The 18,449-nt window shown below is 41.6% G+C and overlaps 2 protein-coding genes and 1 long non-coding RNA gene across 6 annotated transcripts; 2 read left to right on the top strand and 1 right to left on the bottom strand.

The window, feature by feature from the left end:
* The first annotated feature begins 471 nt into the window (after positions 1-471).
* On the top strand, positions 472-9,404 carry LOC105012062 (NACHT, LRR and PYD domains-containing protein 12-like). Of its 3 annotated transcripts, XM_010872658.4 has the most exons (11): positions 472-515; positions 1,577-1,810; positions 1,890-2,144; positions 2,546-2,584; positions 3,648-5,442; positions 7,021-7,254; positions 7,357-7,527; positions 7,621-7,794; positions 8,113-8,286; positions 8,529-8,578; positions 8,741-9,404. In XM_010872658.4, the coding sequence occupies exons 2-11, from the start codon at positions 1,588-1,590 to the stop codon at positions 9,316-9,318; spliced, it is 3,693 nt and encodes a 1,230-aa protein (XP_010870960.1). In that variant the 5' UTR covers positions 472-515; positions 1,577-1,587; the 3' UTR covers positions 9,319-9,404. The 3 variants fall into 3 exon arrangements, with proteins under 3 accessions (XP_010870960.1, XP_028978411.1, XP_028978412.1); XM_029122578.2 differs by lacking the exon at positions 472-515 and having other exon boundaries at positions 1,430-1,810; XM_029122579.2 differs by lacking the exon at positions 472-515 and having other exon boundaries at positions 1,430-1,810; positions 3,651-5,442.
* LOC109616146 lies at positions 5,329-7,163 on the bottom strand. Its single transcript, XR_004576111.1, has 3 exons — positions 7,092-7,163; positions 5,508-5,582; positions 5,329-5,417 (listed from the first exon to the last, which is right to left on the bottom strand). It is a non-coding gene; the product is annotated as an uncharacterized LOC109616146 (long non-coding RNA).
* A 433-nt stretch (positions 9,405-9,837) lies between the features above and the next one.
* On the top strand, positions 9,838-18,449 carry LOC105012063 (pancreatic secretory granule membrane major glycoprotein GP2). Of its 2 annotated transcripts, XM_020049492.3 has the most exons (10): positions 9,838-10,855; positions 11,384-11,492; positions 12,089-12,742; positions 13,000-13,275; positions 13,406-13,611; positions 15,357-15,508; positions 15,980-16,225; positions 16,568-16,727; positions 17,195-17,274; positions 17,372-18,449. In XM_020049492.3, the coding sequence occupies exons 2-10, from the start codon at positions 11,432-11,434 to the stop codon at positions 17,382-17,384; spliced, it is 1,848 nt and encodes a 615-aa protein (XP_019905051.1). In that variant the 5' UTR covers positions 9,838-10,855; positions 11,384-11,431; the 3' UTR covers positions 17,385-18,449. The 2 variants fall into 2 exon arrangements, with proteins under 2 accessions (XP_019905051.1, XP_010870962.2); XM_010872660.4 differs by lacking the exon at positions 9,838-10,855 and having other exon boundaries at positions 11,327-11,492.

Raw genomic sequence — 18,449 nt, forward strand, 5'->3', positions numbered from 1 at the left:
GATACCTGACCCTGTATCTTAAAGAGAAACTATACTGTCTGACAGATTACTACATCACCTCCCACAATGGGGAACAGATTATTATACCTGTTCCTCACCTAATCCACACTCCTCAACCACAGAGACACCTGACCTTCCTCTCCTCAACCCAGAGAAATCTATTATTTAAACTGTCTGTTGCCCCACAATTTTATTTATTCTAGATGGGGTACAATCACTTTGATTTTTAATATATGTTTTGAGTAGAGCAAATAATCAGTCTTGTATTGGGAAATGAATCTGCTGGTCAGCCAGAACACAATATAATTATTCATATTAAATATTCCACTTCTTAAGACCTGTTATAACAAATGCTTAGAAGCACTTTAAGTGTTGCTGCAGAAACAAACTCCAGAAGCACTCGCATTCACTTCCTGTTCTCTTTAGAGATTTTGTCCAAAAATGTGCGCCGCGCTTCAAGGAAGTGTTTTACAGAAGTGACCAGCACCGCTGGAAAAATATCAGTTAACAGAACGGTAAGATAGATCATCTGAAATAAACTGATGACAGGTTTCTACTTCTACTTTCCACTGTAATTTTACCGTTAATGTTATTATAACCAAATTATTTGTTTGGTTTGGTTCAGTAAGGTGAAACATTGCTGACCACTAAGTTATTATGTTAAGCCAGTGAGAAGAGCAGGCTATATTTAGACTGACTTGTGAGCAACAACAATAACGTTGCAAACCTTTCAGTGGGGTTGACCTGGGAGTAGTGGGTTTTATACAGTACCAAGACCAGTCTGGGAGTAGTGGGTTTTATACAGTACCAAGACCAGTCTGGTAGTAGTGGGTTTTATACAGTACCAAGACCAGTCTGGAAGTAGTGGGTTTTATACAGTACCAAGACCAGTCTGGAAGTAGTGGGTTTTATACAGTACAAAGACCAGTCTGGAAGTAGTGGGTTTTATACAGTACCAAGACCAGTCTGGTAGTAGTGGGTTTTATACAGTACCAAGACCAGTCTGGGAGTAGTGGGTTTTATACAGTACCAAGACCAGTCTGGAAGTAGTGGGTTTTATACAGTACCAAGACCAGTCTGGAAGTAGTGGGTTTTATACAGTACCAAGACCAGTCTGGTAGTAGTGGGTTTTATACAGTACCAAGACCAGTCTGGTAGTAGTGGGTTTTATACAGTACCAAGACCAGTCTGGGAGTAGTGGGTTTTATACAGTACCAAGACCAGTCTGGGAGTAGTGGGTTTTATACAGTACCAAGACCAGTCTGAGAGTAGTGGGTTTTATACAGTACCAAGACCAGTCTGGGAGTAGTGGGTTTTATACAGTACCAAGACCAGTCTGGGAATAGTGGGTTTTATACAGTATCAAGACCAGTCTGGGAGTAGTGGGTTTTATACAGTACCAAGACCAGTCTGGGAGTAGTGGGTTTTATACAGTACCAAGACCAGTCTGGTAGTAGTGGGTTTTATACAGTACCAAGACCAGTCTGGGAGTAGATGTAGGTTTATATTCAGTACCAAGACCAGTCTGGTAGTAGTTTTTGGAAAATGATGGGCTCTTACTGAACTGAGACTTTAGACTGTAAAGAGATGGGAAGCATTCTGTCCAAGAGGAGAGAAGAGGGGGCTTCCCCTAATGTCTTCAGGAAGTGGGAAAGAGAAAGAAAAGGAAAGAGAGAGGACGGGAACACAGAAGGGAGAGAAGGAAAAAGTCCTGTTGCCCCAAAACCAGCCTCCCTGAAGAGACATGAGACAGCAGAGAGAGGAGAGATGACAGACGGAGTGTCAGTGGAGAAATATCCCTTAACCAAAGGTAAGACGGGTCCCCGAAAGGTATTCTGTCAGAAGACCTCTGTCTTTGAGTGATCCTTCTGTGCATTTTTCTATCATAGAGAAACCAGGTGTATTTGTGGACAGACACAGAGCTGATCTCATTCAGAGGGTTACCATGGTGATGCCTATAGCAGATGACCTGCTCCAGAGGGGAATGATCCATAAAGAGATGTACTCTAACATCCATGCTGCCCGGACCAGTCAGGACCAGATGAGGGAGCTGTACAAAGTCTTAAACTCAGGGGGAGTTAAAGTCAAATCAGCCTTCTACTGGATCCTGCAGGAGAAAGAGACTTATTTGGTCCAGGAGCTGGGTAAAACTGCACTATGCGTCTCTCATTCATTCAACCCAAATAATGTATCTATTCAATAGCGAATTGTTTGAGATCTGGTGAATGTTACTGCCACAGTTGAGCTGGGACGCTGAAGAAAGTAGTCACCCTGCCTGTTTTCTTTAAGCTGAGAGATGCCCCTTGAAAATAGTGACCACGCTCAAACTCATATACAGAACTGTGGATATCAGTCATGATATCATATACATCTTTTACTGTACAGTGTTTCTTAATATGTACATTTTAAAAAGTTTGGTAAAAGAGTATACAAAAAAGTAGATAAAAAAATACAATTCTAGCTTTAAGTCACATGACTGTTTGGACAAACCAGAGTTAACTGTAAGCAACTGTAAAACATCCACCTCTCTTTCTGACTGGAACAGACAATTGTGCCGAGATCAGGAGCACCAGACAGATCAAAGGTATGTCATATATAGATATCTGTAAACACAGCATCATCTGTAAACACACACACATTATCATCCATTAACACACATAATATTACCCATAAATACACACACATTATCATCCACAAACACACACTAAACCTCCGTAATCACACTCATGGTTTAATTGGTAAAAACACACGTGTTACCATCCATGAACACATTATCATCTGTAATCACCTTATCATCAGTGAGCAGGTTATCTATTATTATCCATAAACACATATTACCATCCATAAACTCATTATCATCTGTTATCACGTTATCATCAGTGAGCAGGTCATCTATTATTATCCATAAACACATATTACCATCCATAAATAATGTTATCATCCGTAAACACACACAGTGTCATCCATTAAAACCTCATCCATGAAGACACACACGTTATCATCCATAAACACACACTAACCTCCATAATCACACTCAAGGTTTAATTGGTAAAAACACAAATTTTCACCTCTAAAAAACGTTATCATCCGTAAACACACACAGTGTCATCCATAAACACGTCATCCTTGAACACACACACGGTATCATCCGGTAATATAATATTTTGTTGACTGCCCTCCCTGAAACTGCTGTGCCCTCCCTGAAACTGTACATCTATTGCTTGTTTTCTGAAGGTCCACAACCTTTAGTGTCCTTCTATTTGTGTCCTCTGGCCTTTCTCATGTCTATGGATGACTCACTGTACACCTGAGAACAACAGGATGTGATGGACGACCACCTAAGATTTCCCAAAAACTAAAAAGCATAATCTTGAGTGTCAAATACCTCAGCTTGATTTTTTTGATGAGATTTTCTAGGGGTGCCAAAAATGGTGGTACGTGTTTTTGAATGAATAAAAACAATTTTGATGGCAGTTTTTTTCGTTAGATGTTAAATGTCTTTGATATTGTTCGTATAAGAACAAGCTGATAATGGCATTCAATTATTTTAGGGTGCCAATCATTCTGGAGGACACTATATGTGAAGGGCAAGTTTCTCAAAATAGATTTGAATTTGTAATATATGTAGTCTTTCTTTTTCTTTGCAGTAGATAACATCACACAGAGAGTTAAAGAGGAACATAAAGCCAGTCTAAAGGAACAGTTTAGTTTTCTGTGTGAAGGCACGGCAGAGGAACAAACCCAACTCGATAGCATTTACACCCAGCTCTACATCACCCAGGGAGAGAGTGACGGGGTTAATAAACAACATGAGGTTAGACAGATTGAAAATACATACAGGAGAAGAAACACATCAGACACTCCCATCAACTGTAATGACATCTTCAAACCCTCACCTGGAGAGAAGAGTGAAGAGGAGAGACCCATCAGAACCGTCATGACAAAGGGCATCGCTGGAATCGGAAAAACAGTCTCAGTGCAGAAGTTCATCCTGGACTGGGCAGAGGGAAGAGCCAATCAGGATTTGGATTTTATATTTGTGCTTCCTTTTAGAGAGCTGAATTTGATTCAAGATGATCTATACAGCCTGGAAGATATTTTGAATTATTTCCACCCTGAACTTAAAGAGTTAAAAAATGCAAAGAAATACATTGAATGTAAAGTAATGTTCATCTTTGATGGTCTGGATGAAAGCAGATTACCATTAGATTTTAATCACAACGGGATGCTGAGTGATCTTAATGAGACATCATCAGTTGACAGGTTGATGACAAATCTCATTAGTGGAAAACTGATCCCCAAAGCTCTCATATGGATAACCTCCCGACCAGCAGCAGCCAATCAGATCCCTCGTAAGCACATCAGCAAGGTGACAGAAGTACGAGGGTTCAGTGACAAACAGAAAGAAGAATACTTGGAGAAGAAAGTCAAGGATGAAAACCTGGCCAGGAGAATCATCTCACACATTAAGACATCAAGAAGCCTCCACATCATGTGTCACATACCAGTCTTCTGTTGGATTACTGCCAGGGTTCTTCAGCACATGATGACTGAAGGAAAGAGTGGAGATATCACAACTCTGACTGAGATGTACTCTCACCTCACACTCATTCAGACAAATCTGAAAAGCATGAAGTATAATGTTCAACATGACAGTGATTTGGACATAATCATAGAAAGAAACAAGGACATAATTATCAAACTGGCACAGCTGGCATTTAAACAGCTGCTAAAAGGCAATGTCATATTCTATATGAAAGACCTGGAAGAGTGTGGGATTGATGTCAGTGAAGCCTTGGTGTATTCTGGGTTTTGCACAGAAATCCTGAAAGAAGAGTTTGGGTTGTATAAGAAGAAGCTCTACTGCTTTGTTCACCTGAGCTTCCAGGAGTTCCTTGCTGCTCTGTATGTTTTCCACTGCTGTGTGACCAAGAACATCAAGGACCTGGAGTATTTAATTAAAGATCTGTCTTCAGAACTGCCCTTTCATGAGCTGCTGAATATGATAGTGGATAAAACATTGGAGAGTGAGAATGGACACCTGGACCTGTTCCTCCGCTTCCTTGTTGGCATCACACTGGAGTCCAACCAGAGACTGTTACAAGGCCTACTGCCACAGACAGAGATCAGCTCAGAGACTGTTGATGAAATAAAGAAATACCTCAGGAAGCCGAATGTAAAGCAAATCTCACCTGACAGGTACATCAATCTACTCATCTGCTTGACTGAGTTGAAAGATGAATCAGTACAGGAGGACATTGACAAGTTCATTAAGTCAGAAAGCCAAACAGGACCACAACTATCAGGTACACACTTCTCAGCACTGGCCAACGCACTGCTGATGTCAAAGGGTGTGCTGGATGAGATTGATCTGAGGACATACAACTGGTCACCTGGGTGTATGAGACTGGTCCCAGCTGTCAGGAAATGCAGAAAGGCAATGTAAGTTATAATCACAATGTTAATCTCACAAGTATCACAAATCAGTAAATTATGTATTTATTTACTTTTATCCAAGACCTTGGAGCTGCTGACGGTCTTAGCTTTCATTTTGATACTCTCACAATGATGATGATGCCAGTCTAGCATGATGAAGATTGAAACTGTTAAAAAAACACTTGACAATAATCTAAGACAGCAAAATATCCTTATTTAAAAGCCTCTACAAAACCAAAACATGTATAGTGGTAGCATAAAGGAAGAGAGAAAAAAACAGGAAACACTATTTGAGGTAAGGACAGGATGCACATGTTCAGAGTGGTGTGGAACGAAACCTAGTACAGGGTTAGAGAGAAGTGGAGCAGAAATTAGTACAGGGTTAGAGAGAAGTGGAGCAGAAATTAGTACAGGGTTAGAGAGAAGTGGAGCAGAAATTAGTACAGGGTTAGAGAGAAGTGGAGCAGAAATTAGTACAGGGTTAGAGAGAAGTGGAGCAGAAATTAGTACAGGGTTAGAGAGAAGTGGAGCAGAAATTAGTACAGGGTTAGAGAGAAGTGGAGCAGAAATTAGTACAGGGTTAGAGAGAAGTGGAGCAGAAATTAGTACAAGGTTAGAGAGAAGTGGAGCAGAAATTAGTACAGGGTTAGAGAGAAGTGGAGCAGAAATTAGTACAGGGTTAGAGAGAAGTGGAGGGGAATGTAGTACAGAGTTAGAGAAAAGTGGAGGGGAATGTAGTACAGGGTTAGAGAGGTGTGGAGGGGAATGTAGTACAGGGTTAAAAGGGTGTGGAGGGGAATGTAGTACAGGGTTAAAAGGGTGTGGAGGGGAATGTAGTACAGGGTTAGAGAGGTGTAGAGGGGAATGTAGTACAGGGTTAGAGAGAAGTGGAGGGGAATGTAGTACAGGGTTAGAGAGGTGTGGAGGGGAATGTAGTACAGGGTTAGAGAGAAGTGGAGGGGAACTAAGCCCTGTCGTCATTCCAGTTTCAGCCGTTACTTATGTTGCTGCCTTCTAGCTTCCTTCATGATTTCTACAAAGCTTCACCTTGGAGAGTTTGCCTGTTTCCCCTCCTTGTCTGTTATTTGCATCTAGCCAGCATCCAAAGCTTACAATTTACACACATGCACAATTTGAGCGCAAATTGTGCATGTCATTTGAGGTCATGTGGTCGGTGGAGTAATTATTTTCCAAACACTGTGCACAAATGAGCATTGTGGAGCAACGTCTGGATGGAATAAAGAGCAGAGAAGTCTATGGGGGAATAAAACTGGGGGGTCACAGATTCTATCTGCAGGGGCAATGCCAAGTTCTCCCCGTGGAACCAGACATTTAGGGAACATATAATTAATCTTGGGTTGCCTCGTGGTTAGGGCATCTGTGTCCAGGATAGTGTCCCTGGTTCTACATCACCTGCCGGCAAGGTGAAAGCTACTCAAAAGAGTAAAAGTTTCCAACTGTTATTATTTGACAATAAGTCATTTCCTAGAAGACCATCTCCAGAATGTTTGCAAATGTCGTATCCCGACCTGTGTGTTGTGATCAGTCGTGTGACAGTATGAATCATGTTTTCTGTTTCTATAGACTGGCTGGCTATGAATTATCTAAGGAGGACTATGAATTACTGGTCTCCATTCTCCAATCAGAAGACTCACATCTGAGAGAACTGCACCTGAATGACAGAGAATCTGTTGATAGTAACAACGTCGAGGATGATGGTGATGATGATGATGATGTGGATGATGGGGAGGAAGAGGGCCGTCTGACTGTTCTCTGTGCTGCTCTGAAACATCCACACTGTAAACTGGAGACACTGAGGTTGGTACCATTGAAGACATCTTGACATCTATAAAACATGAAGGATTTATCATTGCTGGATAGTTTGTTTATTAATGACTGACATTGTCTCTGTTTTAACAGACTGGGTAACTTCAGACTCTCTGAGGTCGACTGTAGATCACTAGCATCTGTTCTCCAATCAGAAAACTCACCTCTGAGAGAACTGGACCTGAGGAACTGTATGCTGTCTAATGATAGGAGTGAACTCTTTAGAGCTCTGAAAAATACACACTGTAAACGCCAGATTCTGAGGTAAGAACTGTACTCAGGAAGAGGTTGTTGTACTGTTTGTTAAGGACTAACAGCCCTCACATTTTTGAATGTTACAATGTATTTCCAATTTAGGCTGAATAGGTGCTGTCTGACAGAGAGATGTTGTGAGGTGTTGGTCTCAGCTCTCAGCTCAAACTCCTCTCATCTGAAAGAGTTGGACCTGAGTCACAATGACCTGCAGGATTCTGGGGTGAAGCTGCTCTCTGTGGGACTGAGACATCATTACTGTAAAGTGGAAAGACTGAGGTTGGTAGTAGAAACATACGGTAGCTGTTCAAGAAAAGTATGTTGGCTGTTATAGCAGCCAGTTTGTCAGCTTAACCAATGATAAAAGTACTGTTGTCGGGTCTTACAATAAATTTTATGAAACATGCATTTAACTTGTTTTGCCTGCAAAAACTATTTAAATAGTATCCTCAATTTCCTACATCAGTACAGTACTAATGGTCCATTACAGTGACTGCACTGCAATACAGGAAATCGAAGAATATTCGGTTCGACCTCAGTTCTCACCACCAGAGGGCAGCAGTCCTGTTGTTAAATCATGAGGACTTCTCTCTGCAGGCTGTCATTCTGTAGAGTCACAGAGGAAGGCTGTGCTTCTCTGGCTTCAGCTCTGAGGTCAAATCCCTCCCACCTGAGAGAACTGGACCTGAGCTTCAATCACCCAGGAGACTCTGGAGTGAAGCTGCTCTCTGATAGACTGGAGGATCCTGACTGTAGACTGGAGAAACTCAAGTTAGTACAGCTACTGTGAAAATATGATCCGTATAAATGTACATTAAATCCTCTCTTATTTGTACAGCATCATGCATCACTTTGTAGGTGACAAAATTATAGAATGCCAAACTGTTTTGTTTTCTTGATGTTGAAACTGATTGAGATCCATCAGTACTGATAAGATCTCTTGTCCCCTTTAAGGATAAGATTTGACTTAATACAGGCTGTGTCACATGTCTTTCTTCCTGTTTCTCCCACAGTGTGGACCATAATGAAGAGATCTGGGTAAAACCAGAGCTGATGAAGCAATGTACGTGTGTTAGTTTGGACAATATTCACTAACAAACCCATTATTAAACTGAAATAGCATAAAGTAAATGGACTAAACCCCAGATACACACACTGCCCCCCCACCACCCCACTGTCTCCACACACATCATTCTCTGTCCTCTAACTTTCCTCTCATCTGCAGATTACAGTCATCTCACTCTGGACCCAAACACAGCAAACAGAAAACTCATCCTGTCTGAGGGGAACAGAAGAGTGGAGAAGGTGAAAGAGGAGCAGCCGTATCCTGATCACCCAGACAGATTTGACAGCAGGGGTCTGGTGCTGTGTGGAGAGGGTCTGACCGGACGCCGTTACTGGGAGGTGGAGAGGAGTCGGGGAGCTTTCATAGCAGTGACATATAAAGGCCTCAAGAGAAAGAGAGTCTGTCGTACTTGTCTGTTCGGATGGAACGACAAGTCCTGGAATCTGATGTGCAATGATCCACTACATTACACAACCTCCCACAACAAGGAACAGACTGATATACCCGCTCCGTGTCTCATGAACCCTCCTCTACCTCAGAGTGACCTGACCTCCTCTCCTCCAATCAGAGTAGGAGTGTTTCTGGACTGGTCGGCCGGCACCCTGTCCTTCTATGAGGTCCACTCTGACACAATGACCCACCTGTACACATTCCACACCACATTCACTGAACCCGTCTACCCAGGGTTTGGGCTTTGGGAGGAGGGTGATTCAGTGACCCTGTGTCAGGTAGAGTGATATTCTGTGTCCTGGAGGAACACCTGGGTCTCCAGAGTAACATTCACACTGTAATGGTTGTTGTTAAAAGTTTCTTGTTGAAATTATTTATTTCTGTTAAGTGATTTTTTTGTCTGGTTTGTAATATTATATTTAATATCCCAACTCCCTCTGAATCACAATCTCTTTTTATGCATAACAAAATATTTATTTTTATGATTTTGTTAGATTCACAAGCTCCAACAATCAAACCTCCGTCCATCAAACGCTTTCAGCATGTAGGAGTGACGTCACACTCTTTTGTCTTGACAGATAAGCCCTAGATTGAGGGAGGGTGACACTGGCCACATTCAAATATCTCCAGATTATGTTTATATATTTAAATATATGAGAAGTAAATACTTTTTGACAAGACGATCTGGATAGAGTGTGTCATGGGGTGTATTTTACGCATATATTTCCCCTTAATATAACCACATGTATTTTATTTACTTAATTATTTTCTAAATATATACAACTAACATATTTAAATACGCTTCCAGTTTATTGAAATATATTCCAAAATGTTATTTTTGGTTAAAAAAAAAGACAGTTCGTTGAAGTGTCACACGGGGGCACATGTCGAAACGGGAGGACAAGGGCGGAGCACGCACACATCGCCATGACAACAGACCCTGATAACTGACGGAAGGGGAGCACGGGTCAACTGCGTCTCAACCGGGGCGTGTCCGCGATCGCCCACCGCTAAAAGCCGTCCGCCGCCTCGCTCGGTAACCAAGAGCGAGGGGTGAGGGAACGCCGTATCTGCGTGATTAGGCCCAGTGCACACACATTAAAACATCGCCGTGGACAACAGTGACGGGCTGAGAGCGAAGGTGTGACCCACACGTGAGCAACGCCGCCGTGGAAGCGGATCTGTGTTAAAGACGACTGGGAAAGCATGAAAATGGGACAATGGTCAACGAGGAAGGGTGTGGCCCCTCGAAAACAGCCACGCTACACAGACCGCTTGATGAAGACGCCGAAAAGAAATTCGTGGGGGGCAACGACAAAAAAAACAAGATACCATCTGAAACACATAAACAATTGTCGCTGAAGCGTGCAACACGCAAAAACAGACACACCAGCGGAGCAGAAAGAAGAAGGGTCTGCAGGAAGTCAGCGGTTCTCTGGCTTCATTGTGAAGACATCATTCATACAGTGTTGACTCAATGGCATGTACCAGCCACCACAAACATAAGCCTGTTGATTTAAGGATTTCCAGCTTTCTTCTGAGCTTTGCTTAATTTGTTTAAAACCTCTGAATTGATCCCACACTCCCTTAAAGAGCATATTGACTTTAACCTAATCACAGCCCACGTTGCCATGACAGACAGGCAATCACTGCATTCCATACATGTGAACGTTCATAGCTGTGATTCAATTTCCTCCGGAGGTCTCGTTCAGTGGTACATTATTATACAAACGGCTCTGAGAGAGGTTTATCCCGCTCCCCTATGTGACCTGAGTATAAATGCCTCATTCACGGTCAGGTTCCGGCAGTCGTCGACGAGACCTGGTGAGTCGCTCCTCCTGTCGCATCCTGATATTCGGTCAAAAACCAAAACCTAATAGGGATTGGACAATTTAAAATGAACGGACTGTCTTAATTTGATGTGTTGTAATGCCGCACGGATCGTGTGTGTTCTTGCTTAGTATGCAATCATTATTTTATACATAGTATTATATAAAATACATTTATATTATATTTTGTTCACTATGTTTTAGAGATGGGGGAAATGCAATACTGTTTATATTATGTTATATTATGAAAAAAATATTTTATTAATACTTTCGCACCAAGTATAGTATATATATGTTGTTTGTAGCTAACTTTGTAGCACTCAAGGTAACTACATTATTTAACAAATATCTTGGCTGACTATTTCAAAAGGATAACCTGTATGAATACGACTACGCAAAATTAAATGACAGGTTTTTAAGATTTAAGAGAACATTTAAAAGTTCTCACTTTACTGTTAAGGATGAAAATAAGTGTTTAAATAAAGTGTTGATAATAAACTAAGTGTTTGATGTTTTCCCGCAGGTTGTGTTTCCTGTTTCTGACCCGATGAAATAAGAAGTGCTGTAAAAGATGACATCAGCGGCTTTACTGGTGGCCCTGCTGGTATTTGCCAGCTCAGGCCAAAGCTCAGGTCCATAAATCTGTATATCTTAACAAACGATATGTTCATTAACTCCCTTAAAATGAAACAAATGAATACAGTATGAACAATATATCATTTTCATATTAGATGTTCTAATTGGGTCTCTTCATTCTGTCAAATAAATCAAGTAAATATATTTTTTGACAGTATGTGGCAAAGGCCCTTATGGATTCAGTGTTGTGAGGTGGTCTATATTGATAATGTAATTTGTTATATGAGTGTTATTCAAACCTCTTCTCAGAGACCCGATTATACCTGTCAGTTAATTATTAGGCCCTTGACTTGTGATCTGAGTGTGTTGAATACCTCTGAAAAATAAAATATTATTAAAATATTATATTAAAATATTTAATTTAATAGCACATCTACACATTCCATTTGTAATATACATGTACTTAATACTTGTAAATAAATAAAAATCTGCCCTCTTCTATTTGCAATTCTGGTCAGATGCTAACTGCATTTCGTTGTACTGTACTTGTACTTGTTCAATGACAATGAAGTTGAATCTAATCTATTCCAATCTAAATCTCAGAATACTGAATCCATGCGATGTACACTGCCATTGTCTCAAATTGCCACAGGTGTGATCGTCACCAGCTGTGGGGCTTGTCACGACCAAGCCACCTGCCACAGCCCACCAGCACCAGGGGACATCTCGTGCACCTGCAGGACAGGCTTCAGCGGCGACGGCCTCGCGTGCTCACCGGACCACACCGTGGCCTCGTCTTCCGCCGTGCGCCACACCCAGAGCCTCCTCCGCCAGGCCAACCCCGGATCCGATCTGTCCAACGTCCGGTTCAGCTGCGGCTTCAACCAGTGCGCCGACGGGCAGGACTGCCTCGAAATCGACGGTTTCCAGCGGTGCGTCGACCCCTGCCAAAGATTCACGGTGCTGAACGAGACGTGGCGCACCACCGACAATGTCGCGGGCGACAACCACTGCGACCGCGACATACAGTGGGATGGCTATTACCGCATGTTTATCGGGAACCGGAGCGCGTCCATGCCGGACCAGTGCGTGGATTCATTACGATGCGGCACCCAAGCCCCCCTGTGGCTGGCATCACCTCATCCCCGGGCGGCCGACGGGATTGTCAAGAGTTCGGTCTGCGCCAGTTTCAGGGGGTCCTGCTGCTGGGTTCAGTCTAATGCCATCCACGTCAAGGCCTGCCCAGGGAACTACTTTGTGTACAAGTTCGTCAAGCCGCCCGGATGCTACTTTGCCTATTGTGCCGGTAAGGTTTCACGCTGCCTCTGGAACGTCTGACTGCAGCTTTGACTCATTGTGAATTGTCTTTATTGTCGTTTTCGGTTTTAATGATGTGCTTAGTGGTTCACAAGCTGGTTGGTTACACCTTTGCTATAGAAACGTAGCCCTGAATCATTTCTATAGGTCCACGAATGATGTACGTTGTAATACTCAGCAGTTCTTTTAGAACATGAGCAAGTAAAGTTTCCTCCATACTGTCTTCTGTTTAACTTCCTGATCCAGATGTGGGAGATATTGCTACAACCACAAAACCAGTCAAAACAACAGCAAAAGCCCCTGTCACCACGACAACAACACAAGCCACTGTTAAGATCACCACGACAACGCAACCACTTATTAGAGACAGCACTACGACAAAAACACCCGATGGCACCAACCTCACTGAAACAACAAAGTCACACGTTACCACGACTACACAAAGAGATGTGTGCGGTACCTGCCAACCGGGAGAGACCTGCGTGAGTCACGATGGGGTCAACTGGAGGTGTGGGATGTCGGGTGAGTTCTCAGAAAACACCTGATTGAGGACAGAAGTACTGGATATGAGATTTTGTCAATTATTCTTTTCACTCTGGTGTCTCCAACCGACGTCTCTTCCTGTGTTATGTTTTTGTTCTCCCGCGTACAGATAGGCCTGTTTTGCTCCGCCCTGAGCTGGTGTGTGGGCGGAGCCTCTTACAGGTGGGCGTTGACCAGTCAAACCTGAAGGCCGCTGGTCTGGACGCTACCACAGCTCACCTGGCCGACCCGCGGTGCAACGCTCATGAAGAGCGTGGGGGGACGGTGTGGTACCTGGCCAAACGGACCGAGGGCACCTGTGGAAACACACTGGAGGTACAGTCGTGGCCACAAAAATATCAAATTCATAGAAAAACAACGGTGAAATTAAAGCGGCAAGCAGCGTTTCAGGGGGCCAAGCAGGGCACAGGAAGCATCTCACTACATGCTTTCACTGGATAAATATGTTTTGCTATTTAAAAATGCCCAATGCTGCCAGTAGTCAGAATGTCCAATCAAAGAAGAGGAAATCAAAACAAAACCAAACAAAAATACCTTAAATCAGAACGTGAATCAGGCAACTCTAGTTCAGCCAGCCAGTGATACTGGAGGGATATTATTGTCCCTGGCTGGTTTCAAACAACAGGAAGTAAACACAGTAGAAACCAGAAGGAAAATTTAAAAAATCTATTAATGAAACTAAATGCAAACAACAGGAATGAAAATATAGTACACACCATAGAGAAGTAGTTCAAAAAACAAACAGGGAACAGTGTAAATAGCAAACTGGACTGAAAGGGCAAAAAAAAAGGAATAAAATGGGCATCTGCAGAGTAACCCCCAAATGGTGAAGTAAGTAATTATGCAAAAGTAAGATGGTGGCAAACAAATAATATAGAAAGGCAAACTAGAGCGGTACATTTCTTGAAGAAAATGTGATGTGCCTGCTAGCTGTTTAAAAAGTATTTATGGTTCAAAATATTGTTTAGCTATCAAAAGGTTTGGAGTCTGTATTTTTTAAGGTTCAAGAGATACTGTTGTTGAGGGTAATTAGCATAAATTAGCATACATGACATAGTTACATGACAAGGTCATAAAAGTCTTACCAATAACATGTCTCGTGTCTGTATCTCGAACAGCTGAACATATACAGCCTAATAGTTAAATGACGCTAATTAGCATACGTAAAAACGATAACCATTTCAGAATTTGCTTCGAGACACACTTTGAGGGTCCCCTTCTTCTAACATCTGGTTCTCATCTATTTGCTCCAAGTCCTAGGAACATAGGACACATAAGCAAAAGAATGCCTGTTGAACAAGGATTTGCTGGCAAGAGTTCTGACAGAGAGGGGGACAAGCTATAGCTGAAGTCCCCACATTTATAACATTGTTTCCCCAACTCCTAGATAGAGCAAGGTATCCAGACTGTATATCATATACAAAAACCTACATATTTAACACATATTCAATAAACCTAATTCATGCAAATAGAATATATTTATGCATCTGTAATATATAATATATATGCATAATTAATTAATCTTCCACAGCTTGAACATTTTTAATTGAATCCTCTATTACTTTGGCTTTAATTGAAACACATGTTAATTTATGCAAGATTTGAATGTTAATAATTACAAAACTAAACATAGTATAAAAAATCGGAATATAAGCAACTCAAGTTGGGCCAGACTGAACATCTTGGTGTTGGGACTCAATAGCTTAAAGAGGTGCGTAGAGAATTTTTTACTTTTTTACAATCCAACTAATTTTAAAATGTTTACTCATTTAAATATTGATATAGTTTAAAAAGTATAATAGTTATCAAAAAGATCTGCTCAATAACCCAAGTTAGAGCATTTGGGATGTTTGGGAGTTGGTTTCGTGTTTAAAGCTTTTACCATTTAGGCTGTGGAGCTGGAGGAAGAAGAATAAGTATGGGAGAAATCTATAGTTTTGCTTTCCCTAATAATAAAATGGTTCCGGCCATTTTGTTGCTTGGCCCCCTAATAAGTGTTGATAACTGGTAAACGTTCCTTCCAAAGCTTCTGATCCTCTGTCTTTTCCCACATTTTCCAGACAAATGGCACCCACGCCATTTTTTCCAACAGTTTATTTGTGTACCATATTCATGATGTCTCCTTCACTCGACCTGTGAGCATGCCATTCTCCTGTTACTATCCTCTGGAATCTGACGCCAGCCTGGACATGGCCATCAAACCTTACCTGTCGTAAGTGGAAACGTTATATTGTAAACAATGTAACACTTCTTAACATCAATGTAACACTTCGTAACATCAATGTAACACTTCGTAACATCAATGTAACACCTCGTAACATCAATGTAACACCACGTAACATCAATGTAACACCACGTAACATCAATGTAACACCACGTAACATCAATGTAACACCACGTAACATCAATGTAACACCACGTAACATCAATTTAGCACCATGTAACATAATTTAACACCATGTTAAACAATGTAACAACATGTAACATATATCATCATGTAACACCACATAACATGGAACCTCATGTAACACCATGAAACATTGTAAAACATGCAACATAAACATTTTCAACTGTCTTTCTTTACCAAACCTATAGAACTAATTTCTCAAACCCAAACCACTCCTTGACCATAGATGTCTGTGTCTCTCATTTGTGTCTGGGTCTTTCCCCCCTCCTTTGACAGGCTGAAGAATGCCACCATGGGTAAGGGCTCCAAAGTGAAGTCCACCATGACTCTCTACCGCGACCCCAACTTCACAGAGGTTTACCCAGCGGGCCGAGTCACCTTGCCTGTTGGTTCCATGCTGCACGTGGGCGTGTCCATAGAGGAGTCCGAGATGGAGCGTTTCCTGGTCGTTCTGGAGGACTGCTACGCCACACAGTCCCCCAACCCCAAAGACACCACACGTTACTATATAATTCAGAACAAGTATGTGTGTGTGTGTGTGTGTTTCTTCATTAATTGTATTCATACTCAACTCAGAAGGGCTGTTGTACTGAGCTAGTAGAACGTATCTATTGAGAAGGCTACACAATCTAGGACCCGGCTTAATCTGTGTCCACAGATTCTGTGTTCAGCTGTGTTCAGCTGTGTTCGGCTGTGTTCGGCCGTGTTCGGCTGTGTTCAGCTGGGTTTGGCTGTGTTCGGCTATGTTCGGCCGTGTTCGGCCGTGTTCGGCCGTGTTCGGCTGTGTTCAGCTGGGTTTGGCTGTGTTCGGCTATGTTCAGCCGTGTTCAGCTGTGTTTAACCCCGGCCCTCCCCCTCTCCTAGATGTGCATCTAAATTACGTGAGGTGTGGGTGGAGGAAAACGGTTCATCCCTCAGGGCTCGCTTCTCCGCCCTGCTGTTCCAGTACCATGGAGACCGCGAGGACGTCTTCCTGCACTGCAGCCTCAGTCTGTGTGACCAGAGGACCTCCTCATGCTCTCCAGTGAGTCGTCAACTCTCACATCCTGTGGAGAAAAATGGAAATGAAACTGGTCCTGATTAGCACTGCTTCGTTTACAAACTTTGTGGATGCAGGCTCTGGCTCTCCCTGAACTCTCTCGAGTCTTTGTGCTCTCTCAGAATCCCTTCGAAATTGTTTCAGTCTGTCTCATCTTTCGGACTATTTTTCTCTCAAGTCTCTCTTTGTAACATTGGTTTATATTCAAAGCAGTATTAGGTATCACTGTTTGCCCAGAGTTTTAACAGTATATACAGTAAAAATAAAAATAAATGACATCATCACTGCTACATTGACCAGGGCCTTGCTGTCCTGAATGACTAGTTTTTCAGGTCACTCTGACTCTTCTGAATAACTACAGTCTTTCTGGTCTCTTTCTGATTTAGCAAAGCAGTATGTAGCTCTCTCAGACCTCCCTGACTACCTCTGACCTTTCTGACATCTGACCTCAGGTCTGCGCCAAAAGGAAACGCCGCACAGTCAGCCCGTCTGTCCCCCTTGAACCCCTCACCATCGGACCAATCAGCTATGAGTATGACCTTCTCCTTAACACATTGTCTTCATGAACAAACAAAGGTTAACAGATGTCCTTTAAACTTTATTGATGCATGTTTGTTATTTATTTTAAGGGTCACAAAATGAAGATGGAACTTCCTTAATCCATTGCATGCTTCCTGGATCATGCTTCCTGTATGCTGATAAACAATGCAACCAAGGGAAATATGTTCTTTATTTCAAATGTAAACCTAGATTTTATATGATAAACAATGCAATTTTGTATTGTTTTAATATAGGCATAATTTACCCATACAACTTTTCTTTCAAGGATATTTAGTTTAGGGCCAGTCATTCATTTACTTCTGAATCACTGCCTATTTATTGTTTGAATTAATCAGGTTTCTGCCTATTTATTGTTTGAAATAATCAGGTTTCTGCCTATTTATTGTTTGAATTAATCAGGTTTCTGCCTATTTATTGTTTGAATTAATCAGGTTTCTGGGCGAAATGTGGATAATATAACCACCATATTTATTCTTCAGCCTATTTTCTTTTAAATCAAATATTTAAATGATAAAAATGCTTTGTATGTACATTAATTTCATTTACTTACAACAAGTATTGAATGAATTGATCTATGACAATAGGTTAATCTGTGACAATGCAACACAATCCAAATATAATGTTAACATTTAAAGAGCAACTGGACAAGATGAAGTTTCCCAAAAGCCTAAGCTATTTAAAAGTAAATCAATTGGAACCATTCAGCTTCTGAATTGTTGACATCAGGAAACAACACTAAGTAGGCTGGCATTGAAAGAGGTCACATCGTCAGGCACAGTTATTGTATTGATGTTAGCTAATGAACAATATTTTTGTCAGGAAAAGGAGAGGGCCCTAGAAAAATAAACATTTCCTTAAACGACTGTGGAATTAGTTGGTAGCTAGCTTCCCACTAAATGTTCACATTATCATGTATTTTGAACATTTACATTGAAAATAAATGCAATGAATGGATGAAGATTCTCTAAACACATAATTTAGAAAATCAATCAGATGTCAACTGAATTACAGACATTTAAAAAATGTATTGGCATGGGGAAATAAGTTCTGTGGGAAGTGTCAACTGTCATTTCATTTATTGTCAGATGTTTTCTCACGTCTTATACTGTCATTCATTTTTTTATTTTTCACCATGTTTTAATAGGA

Source organism: Esox lucius, chromosome 9 (genome assembly GCF_011004845.1).
Source record: "Esox lucius isolate fEsoLuc1 chromosome 9, fEsoLuc1.pri, whole genome shotgun sequence".
Taxonomy (NCBI): domain Eukaryota; kingdom Metazoa; phylum Chordata; class Actinopteri; order Esociformes; family Esocidae; genus Esox; species Esox lucius.

Bases quoted from the DNA above. Each gene is read 5' to 3' on its own strand.
- LOC105012062 (XM_010872658.4), top strand. From the start codon at position 1,588: ATGGGAAGCATTCTGTCCAAGAGGAGAGAAGAGGGGGCTTCCCCTAAT. The intron at 5,443-7,020 runs GTAAGTTATAAT...CTGTTTCTATAG, and splicing joins AGGAAATGCAGAAAGGCAAT to ACTGGCTGGCTATGAATTAT. The intron at 8,287-8,528 runs GTTAGTACAGCT...TTTCTCCCACAG, and splicing joins TGTAGACTGGAGAAACTCAA to TGTGGACCATAATGAAGAGA.
- LOC105012063 (XM_020049492.3), top strand. From the start codon at position 11,432: ATGACATCAGCGGCTTTACTGGTGGCCCTGCTGGTATTTGCCAGCTCA. The intron at 13,276-13,405 runs GTGAGTTCTCAG...TCCCGCGTACAG, and splicing joins CTGGAGGTGTGGGATGTCGG to ATAGGCCTGTTTTGCTCCGC. The intron at 16,728-17,194 runs GTGAGTCGTCAA...ATCTGACCTCAG, and splicing joins GGACCTCCTCATGCTCTCCA to GTCTGCGCCAAAAGGAAACG.